This window comes from Gossypium hirsutum, chromosome D05 (assembly GCF_007990345.1).
Source record: "Gossypium hirsutum isolate 1008001.06 chromosome D05, Gossypium_hirsutum_v2.1, whole genome shotgun sequence".
NCBI classification, from domain to species: domain Eukaryota; kingdom Viridiplantae; phylum Streptophyta; class Magnoliopsida; order Malvales; family Malvaceae; genus Gossypium; species Gossypium hirsutum.
In genome coordinates this window covers 32,341,052-32,351,074 of record NC_053441.1, presented here as the reverse complement: position 1 = coordinate 32,351,074, position 10,023 = coordinate 32,341,052, and the positions used below count along the sequence as shown (strand labels likewise).

The 10,023-nt window shown below is 28.2% G+C and overlaps 1 protein-coding gene across 1 annotated transcript; it reads right to left on the bottom strand.

Annotated features, from left to right (window-relative positions):
- Window positions 1–3,056: 3,056 nt before the first annotated feature.
- Window positions 3,057–7,410, bottom strand: LOC107904078 (dolichyl-diphosphooligosaccharide--protein glycosyltransferase subunit 1B). Its single transcript, XM_016830345.2, has 8 exons — window positions 7,123–7,410; window positions 6,528–6,572; window positions 5,228–5,859; window positions 4,976–5,123; window positions 4,344–4,523; window positions 4,169–4,237; window positions 3,992–4,081; window positions 3,057–3,476 (listed from the first exon to the last, which is right to left on the bottom strand). Exons 1-8 carry the CDS (start codon window positions 7,237–7,239, stop codon window positions 3,354–3,356), a joined length of 1,404 nt encoding a protein of 467 aa, XP_016685834.1. The 5' UTR covers window positions 7,240–7,410; the 3' UTR covers window positions 3,057–3,353.
- Window positions 7,411–10,023: the final 2,613 nt, after the last annotated feature.

Sequence of the window (10,023 nt, the reverse complement as noted above, 5' to 3'; positions counted from 1 at the left end):
CACCCTTTAAATGCGCATCGCAACCTCTCTCCTCCTTTTTCATTCCAAATAATAATAAAAATTTTCGTAAAAAATTCGATTTTTGTTCGTTTATATTTGTTTATTAAATTAAATGTATAAACATAAATAAAATTTTAAATAATCCAACACAAATAAAGTTTGTTCAGTTCATTTATGTTCATTAATAAATTCGTTTAAAACTTATTTAATAAATCATTTATTTATTGTTCTATTAATATATATTAATAAAATTAATTATAATTTCATGTTCTTATTTTTTTATATAATATAATTATTAATATTTATATTGGACTATTATATTTATACATGCATATGTTTATTTATTGTTTGTTTGTTAGTTACTCATTAATATTATTAGGAATATGACTTGTGTTGCATGATTTATTTTTTTTATTTTTTTAATAATTAAATTCCTTTTTTAGCTTTTAAAGTTTTAATTAATTTTATTTTTAACTAAACATATAATTTAAAGAGAGAAAAGTAGTAAACACTTATCGTAGATAGTGAAGGACAAGTTCCACCGACACAACAAAGATTTTAACCTCAACACCAATAAAACATTATGACACGTTGACAATTAAAAATTAACTTTTAAAACTAAGTAATATGATTTAATCTTTTTATTAAAACAAAATATGCATGTCCCAATTTTTTAATGAAAGTAAATTTAATTGTAAATTTGAACAGAATATAAGAGTTAAAAAACTGGACTCCCCTATTTATTCTAGAAGGATGGGAGTTAAAAATATTTTATATACTAATTAAAATTAAAACAACATTTAAAACATAACTAATTAGAATAATTTAACTAATAAAATTAATATTTTGAGAATAACTAAATTTAGACAATTTATTTAATTTAACAAAAAAACGAAATTACAATAAAAAAATTTAAAGAAAAACGATATACATGTATAATGGAAAACTGTAGCATTTTTTAAAAGAACATTAAAGATAATTGGGCATAATGAACTTATTTGACAATAAAAATAATTAATTAAAATGTTTGTTAAAAACAATTAATTAAAACGTAATAATAAAAATTTATAATTTAACTTTTGCATTCTGCAATTTATGATTATATTTTTATCATATTTTATTTAAATGACTCAAAATATCTATATTTAAAACAATTATTACTTTTTTATCATATATTTAGTACGCATCATCATGAACATTAAATTACGTAAAACAAATGTGAATGAAGGAGTTCATATTATTTTATCAAAGATTTGATAAAACATACAATATCTAAATTAATTTTTAAAGAAAAAAGAGAAATGATAGAAAAATTAAATTTGATTAACTGAAATATAAAAAATAAATTGATATAAAATGTAAGTCAAAAAATTAATAAAAGGCAATATATACGATACAAACGAAAAATTAATTACTAAGAATTAAAAATATTTAAAATAGAATTCCAAGCATATACTAAGAGAATGCATTATCGTAGTTGATTTTATTACAATGCATGTGAAAGTATCACGAAGCCCATGACGAATGCACATAAAGTATTCCATCGAAGTCAACTGATTAAATGAGACTCATTTGACTCACTTGAATTGGCCTAATTCATGGAACATATAGAAAAATCCATCTATTTGAAACCTTAATAACCCAATAAAACTAGAGTTATTATGGTAAATATTTTGTATTCCTAAAATTAACCATTGATATAATTTAATTTGTATCATTAGATTTGGATAACTCAATTATAAATAGAGGTTTTCCCATTCATTTATAATCACTCAGTTGTATTTATTCAAAGTAATATAACACACTTTTCTTATCACTTTTTTCTTCTTCGCTTGAGAGTTGCTTCCGCTTTATTACAATGCCTTAGAGATTTTCTTTGAGAATTTTTGCCTTCTCGAGAGTCCTTGCATGCGTGCTCCTCCAAAAGCACACACTAGAATAAGAGGTAAAAATTTATTGGTAGCATATTCGACCAAATGGGTGATTTTTTCGCCTACTAAGGATCCCATACTCCCCCATAAATTGAAAATCCATAGCCACGGTTGCTATAGGAATACCGTTTAGTTGACCCTTGCCTATTTGAATAGCCTCAATTAATCCTATCTTTCTTTGATAAAAATCAATACGATCTTTATAAAACTCTTCTTCAAACTGAAATTCAATGGGATCCAGAGAGATCATGTTTACATCCATAGGACCCCAAGTGCCTCGATCAATCAAAAGTTCGATTCTATTTGAACTACTCATTTTCAAATGATATCCACATTGTTCACAAATATTCATTTCTATCTTAAGCAATTTCTTAAAATTTAATTTATAACAATTTTCGCATTGAACCCACAAATGCTTATATAAATCGAGATCATTAGAACTTTCTTTTAAAGTTAAATCATTACCATTTTCACGAGAGCTAACTTAGACAAATCTGAAGCAAATGAATCACCTAAAATCAAACTTTTTTTTTCGAGCTTGTTTACCCTTGTCCAATGTCTATATTTACAGACATAATAAGTATAAATGAAATAAAATTCTATTTTTAATTACGATTAGAATCCTAAAATACATTAAACTTATCTTAATTTGGATGAACATCCATTTAATAATAGAATATTTATAACAAATTGATATTTTTTATTTTTGTAATTTATAAAAGGAATTGGAAAAAGTAAAAGCAAAAGAGAAAATGTATAGCTATTTCTATTTTGTCTAAAACTAACCTAACCCTATTTGATTAATTAAAAGACTAAATTAACCCTATTTACTCTTAAGGATTTGTGAACATGTTTTCGTGAACATATTCATTTAAACATGTTGGTTTAACTAAAATAAACGAACACGAACAAATATTTTGAAAACATAAATTGAACACAAATAAACTTAAAAATAAACAAATAAACATGAACAAAAATCCATTTATTCAAGCTCAGTTCATTTATAACACTAAACTTGAAGATTTATTTTATTAAATTATATATATAGACTATTTTTAAAAAGAAAATGGTGTCCCCAACGCATTTGGACATAATAATGTTTTGGAAAAATATAGCACACCGATATCAGATAATCACCTCAAGCCCATATAACATTGCCTACCAAGTAGTTCGTTGTTGAAACTAGAAACAATTACTTTGTAAAAAAACAGTAGCTTTAAAATTTAACGACAATATTTTCAATGGGGAACTATTTTTAGAACATTTCAGAATTTTGGTGTATTTTAGTACACGAAAAAGTTACAACAATGCCCTAGTTCTAGAGTTGTAGTCTCTCACCTCAGGTGAAGTGGCATCACTGCAATCTAAAGAGTGACAATTTCAAACTATTTGCTATTTTTTTATTGCGAATACTGCGATGTTTCACTTGCGTATGGAAAGATCGATGTGCAGGTAAGCTACACAAGCCACGAAAAACAAGAAGAACGCGGACGCCAACATCAAAGGCTCGGCAAGCATGAAGATTGGCTTGAAGGTGTAGTAAACCTGCAAAGAGGGATCAATAGAAAACGCATGAGATTGAACAAAATCGTGTTCCGCTAACTATAATGGATGTCTTTTCCTAGGCTAAAATATCTACAGAAATTGAGTAATTCAATTTTTGTAGTTCGATATTGGTGCAGAGTCAGCAAACAAGTCTTTGTCAGCATTTTGATAGTTTTCAGTAACACGGTAATGGAATTTACTTATTTGTACCAATATCAGACATACAAAGATTAAATTACTCCGTCTTATACAAGGACTAAATTGCACTTTTAACTATAATACAGGGACCACTACCTAGATGCTTTAACCGTTTTTATATTAATTAGGGCAGATTCGAACGGCCTCCATGAAAGCACTTACGTATTTTAATCATTCATCATTTTGAGGGTTTCAGTTAGCATGGTGTTCTATTCACTAACTTATAATATCATGAGGAGATGGACTCAATATAGACAACAATAAAACCGATACCCATGCAAAAACACATAATACGGATAGAAGAGGCAACAAATTACCTGGAAATGAGAGTTGTGCGCAGGAACAAGATTTTTCTTTTCCATGACCACCACAGTCCTTCCCACAACATCAAGGTAAGAATATTTGGTCTGAAAGATTCAGATGTAACATGCATAAATAAATTCATGCATCCACTATAAAAACTGCAAAGAGATTATTACATAGAGAATAATTACCTCCAAATGCTGCTCCACAGGAAAGGGAACCACAGCAGAAGGGTCTTTTGAACCCTCAGGTAACACAACCTGAAGCATAACATGTTAGTTCCAGTCTATATTCCAAAATTTTAACAAAAGGATTAAAGAAACAACTATATAAAGAAACAGATGTAGATCTTTAAACCAAACCTACTTTGACGGTTAACTTGTCAACCACTGTCTCAAGAAGGGGGCATCCAAAAGTAAAGTTGAGATAACGCCTGTCATCAGATGTCTCGAAAAGGAAGTCTTGTAATGGTAGCCCATAACCAATGACAAAAGTAGCTTTCCAACCTCCAAATAAAGGATACCGTGGTTCAATTTCCAGTTCAGACTGTAAGAGAATAAACTTAGTTGACAATCAACACACACGAAGAGAAAGCAGCAGCGATAGAAGCATATGAAAAAGATTTTAAAAACCTTTCATATTATGCTGACTTCTTCCTTAATTGGAAACATGAAAAAGGGTGCACTAATATATAAATGCATGATTACAAGACTGGGGAAACCTTGTTGTTTGATGGCAACAATATATAACTAAGCCAGAGCAAACCTTTCAAATAGAAACTTACATGCCAACAAGGAGAGTTGCAAATACAAGGGTTTTAAACATCTACATGGTCACATGTCCAAGAAACTAGGATAAAAAGCATTTACTTTTAGGAATAACTCATAATCACAAAAATTCCAAAGTTGACTAGGTAATTGATTTTATTGTTAAAAAACAACTTTTTGCTGCAAGGGAAAGAGAAGAGAGAGAATGGAAGAGAAAACACATTTGAATACCTTACGGGAATCAGTACGCAGGTGTGAGGACGAGATGTTTCCTATTTCATCCCGGTAGTAGACAGAATGAACCCTAGGAGGTAGTCTTGCCAGAAGGTACCTCAATGAGGATGCACCATTCAAAGTTGGCCTGGATTGGTAATCAACCCTGAAATAGCATGCAGCAGAAAGTGACTACTGAAATCAATCATAAAAAGGTGCTTTGTTTCTTGATCTTTCAAATTGAATCCTAGTAGGTAGTAGCTACTCTACCTTGAAAATACACCTTTGTGCCGGGCACCGGCATGAACCAATGTGTACTGCTCTGTGACCTGAAGGTTGCCCCAATGAGATATCTCAACTTCACGAACAAGCTCCTCAACAACAGCAAATGGGCTATTGTTCTCAAAATGTATAAGAATTGGAGAAAAAGAGTATGGAGGATGATCCTCATATGGCCCATACTTTATTTCAGTGCCTGCACGATTACTGGGTTCCACCCTTGTGAATGATTCCACTTTAGTACTTGGTGTCTTAATAAAAGTCGCTTGTTGCTTAATATGATATGGTGACAATATCAATGCACTATCACGATAATATACTAATTGAGATTCTGATTGGGCTATCTCAGCCGGAAAAGGTTCTTGGGAGTGTGTCAACAGGTACAATACTTCTATGGTTGTGCTTTCACCAGACTTTAAGGGATTTGCTAAATAAATAGTAAAATATTTAGCGTCATTAGGTGCATCAGGCAGTTCGGTCGGTTTTACATCAAGACGGACTAACGTAGTCTTCTTCCTCTTTCCTTTAGTTACTAATGCTTCAACCGTTGCGAGATGATCAGCTTGAGTGGGTGGGAAAGAAAGAAGAACCTCTGAAGTAGGCGTACTACCAGCATTCTCGACCTAAAAGAGATAAATACATACACATTTATTCATATACAATTATGCAAAATAAAATACATGAAAATATTAGAAATCTAGATATTAATAATCTAATCCTCAAACTATCAATGCTAATACTTGAAATGATGCCTCAATTTCATTCACTTGCATAAACCAATAAGAAATTATATACTCCAGTTTTAAGTTACTTTTGCTACTTGACTGTTTTGCTATTTACAGTCTGCTGCCTCAGAAGTTACTACAAAGCAAAATCATATTTGATTAAAAGCTCACGATTACCTAAAAAAAGTTGACTGAAACATAACTGTTTCATATAAAAGTAAATCATGAATTTCGCTATTAAAAATAGTTTAAGTTTCTTTTCTTAAATGTTAATTCTTCAAAATTACAGGTATTAAAAAAAACAAACACAATAATAAATTGGCAAGCACTAAATCAAATAACAATAATAAATGTCAGGGCATAAAAGTGTTAAAAAACCAGTGCCTGATATAGTAAAAAAAAGGCTAAAAACTTCCATTAACTAGTAAATTTTAGGCCCCCAATTCAAATTTCAAGTATAAAACCTCAACCCCTCTCGATTAAATGATTTAGATATAATATATATGCATGCATACATATAAATGTGTATTAATTAAATAAACTTGTAGCATTTAGAGAGAAATTACCTTCAATGTCAAGAAAACTTTGACAATGTGGGAGCTCAAGTCAATCTGCATCAACCAAAAACAACATTTAGGAAAGGATAAAAGAAATAAATCCAAATAAATAAGCTCAAAATAAGGCAAATTAAACAAAATAAAATAAAATTATTAAGATCAAGCATCTTGCAGCTTTTCTTTTTTAAACAAAAGGAGCTTTTATAATCTAAACTCATATATATGTGTATATATATATATATTCTTACCTAATATCAGTTCTTTAACCCAAAAAAACTTAAATTTTTGAGCCGCATATCATAATTTAACAAAAGAAGCCTAATTAACCCCAAAAGAAAAAAAAATTAAATAAACAAGCTCAAAAGAATCCAAATCAAACAAAATAAAATAAAAATATTGAGATCAAGCATCTTACATTTTCTTTAAAATTAGAGCTTTTAAAATATAAATTCAAATAAATTCCTCACCTAAAACCAGTTCTTCAACCAAAACACTTTAATTTTTTCAACATTATATTATAATTTCGACAACTTCATATGAAACTAAGATTAAAAGGTGGAAATATAGAAAAAGTGAGAGAGAAAGAGAGAAGTTTGATGCTTACTCTACGCTCGGCGTTGGAGATCAGGAGATGGTTTAAAGAAGAGGATCTGCAGATGGAAAATAGAAGAGAGAAGAGAATGAAACCTAGGGCTTCTCTGGCTCTGATCGGAGCCTCCATTGAAGTTGACGAGAGAGTAAAACACTGGCTTCGACTTTGGGGCAAGGCTGTCGAGGAGGACCAAGAAAGAAAGAAAATACAAAAGGTTGGCTGGGTCAACTCTTTTTGGGCCTTGGTAGTCAGCTCTAGATCTTTTTTATGGGTTGGGTTATCATCTGCTCTTGTAAATTCGATCCAATCTCCATCATCTGAAATTTAATTATAATATACAAAATAATATACCGGGATGATTAAAGTTTTTGTACCGTTTGACACGGATTTAATCCCTCTTCTTCATGTCAGTTCAGCCTTAACTCGATTGATATAAATATTATCATCAATGTAAGAAAATGTGAAATCAAATACACTAAAACATATTATCATCCTATTGCGTTATTCTCCCCAACTTAAAAAACTTGAATCTAACACAAAAAAAACTTTACCACTTCAACATAAATTTGTTGATGAGCTCTCATGGTAGAATTTCAGTTTCGATCCATCTATTATATTTAAATTTAACATTTAATCTTTATATTTTAATTTATCATACTTTGATTCTCTAATTTTACAACGATATTGGTCAATCCAAATGGTTAACATACTTAGCGATTCTAGTTTAAAATGATGACAGAGAATTTTTCTTAAAAACACATTTTTAATATCAAAAACATATTTCGACTTGATAATTTGGAATGATTTTTTTTTAAATTTCTAGTTTCAACATTTTAACAAGAATAATTAAGAGCGTCAACTACTTAGACTAACTAATTATTGTGACATGAGCACCACTATGGTGGAGGTTTTTTTTTAACATTTTATAAAATGATTAAATTTCAATTTTGGTCTCTTTATTATGCTTGAATTTTACATTTAACGGCTAGACTTTTAATTTTTAATGTAATTTTGTCCCTTTTATAATGTTGTTAATTAATCTAAATAGTTGTTAACTTCTCAAATTAAAATGTTACATACTCTTGTATAATTTTAATGCTCAAGGGTCTTAGAGGTTGATATCTAGTTTTTCATTTCTTTTAGGTTTGCCTTACTTTTTTTAAGGACATTATAAGTCAATGGTCAAATTTCAGTTTTAGCCCCTATACTATATTGAAACCTGTGATTTAACTTATATACTTTTTTTTTACATAATTTGGTCATTCTACTTTTATCATGTCATTAGTTAGTCTAAATACTTAATATTGTTAACCATCTCAATCAAAATGTTGACGTCAATTTTTTTTCTTAGGAACACTATTCCAACAATTTTATTTTATCATGACAAGTTCAAATGGATTTTTTATAGAAAATATTCACATAAACATTTTCAACATTATTTTTATTGTTACATGATTATCAAATGTTTTTTTTTTAATTTGAAAATGTCACACCAATGAATTTAATATAAATATTTAAACAACAGTAACAACCGAACCTAAATTTTTAAATTCAAGAAGTAAAAGTGCTATATTCGTGAAAATAAACGTAGAAAATTAAATTTCAAATAGATGAAGTATATGCAGACTATAATTATATTTTAACCTTCAAATTTTTATTTTATAATTTAAAACAAATAAATAATTAATCCCACACAAAATATAAGAATATACTAATTATATATAATTGAAAAACCAAAAAGATGATACAAAACTTGGTCCTTTAGTACTGAACGAAGACCCTGTTATTTTTTAAATTAATATTTATATATAAAATTCATTGCATTTTTTTATTAAGTTATATGATTATTTGGGTATTTTTGTCTTTGTATATTTTTATAAATCAATAAAAAATTATCCATAATGGAGCTTGAACCAAGAACACCATGTATATAAAACTTTTTCATTTACCATTTGAGTCAAAACAAAATTTAATTTTTATATGAAACATTAATAAGTATATTTGTTTATATTAATAATGTTGTCGATTGAGTTAGTGTCAGAAATTAACTCGACGCCAATTCAAGATTGAAGACAAAACAATGATAAACAATTGTATTCATTTAATATTCTTAATCATGTGTTTTGTGTTTAATTTTCGTTTTACTCACAATTTTTTATTATTTTTAATATGGTACATATTCATGTATTAATATTAATTAGTTCCAAACCATACTTTTTATTATTTATTCTATATTATTTTTAAATACACTTCTGTGTTTTAAATACGTAATTTCCTCATCTGTATATATACACACACGTGTAAAAAAAGTTCTAATCTATTTCTATTGCTACGTTTTCACATTATGTTGAATATTATTCGCTATATAAAAAGGAAAAGGAATATGAAAAATGATAACTTATATTCAATAAAAAATAGTATTTTATAGTTTTGTTGTAAAGAATGGTATTTGATGTTTTGATGATTATATTAGTAAAATGGTAGAAGTTATTTACAGCATTGGTATCGAATTGAAATGGCTTGATTAGTTTTATGAATTAATTAGAAATGATAATAGGATTTTCATTAATTAAGTTGTTATGTCAATATGTCATGTATAATTTGTGTATCTATATCTATATACTCACTATTTATTAGGAATGATAATAGGATTTTCATTAATTAAGTTGTTCTAAATTTTTATAAATTTGTGTATCTATATCTATATACTCACTATTTATTAGGCATTTTACTAAGTTGGTGTCACCTATCAACCGAGTCTCAATTCAATTAGGAAGTTACCAAAAACCTATATTTTTGCAAAGTAAGTTTTATTATGTGGGTGTTTTTGTCCTTTTATATTTTTATAAATCAATAAAAATTTATCCATAATGAGATTTGATCCAAAGACAACATATATATATGTAACTTTTT

Bases quoted from the DNA above. Each gene is read 5' to 3' on its own strand.
- LOC107904078 (XM_016830345.2), bottom strand. From the start codon at position 7,239: ATGGAGGCTCCGATCAGAGCCAGAGAAGCCCTAGGTTTCATTCTCTTC. The intron at 5,124-5,227 runs GTAGAGTAGCTA...ATGCTATTTCAG, and splicing joins CACAAAGGTGTATTTTCAAG to GGTTGATTACCAATCCAGGC. The intron at 4,238-4,343 runs GTAGGTTTGGTT...GTTATGCTTCAG, and splicing joins TTGACAAGTTAACCGTCAAA to GTTGTGTTACCTGAGGGTTC.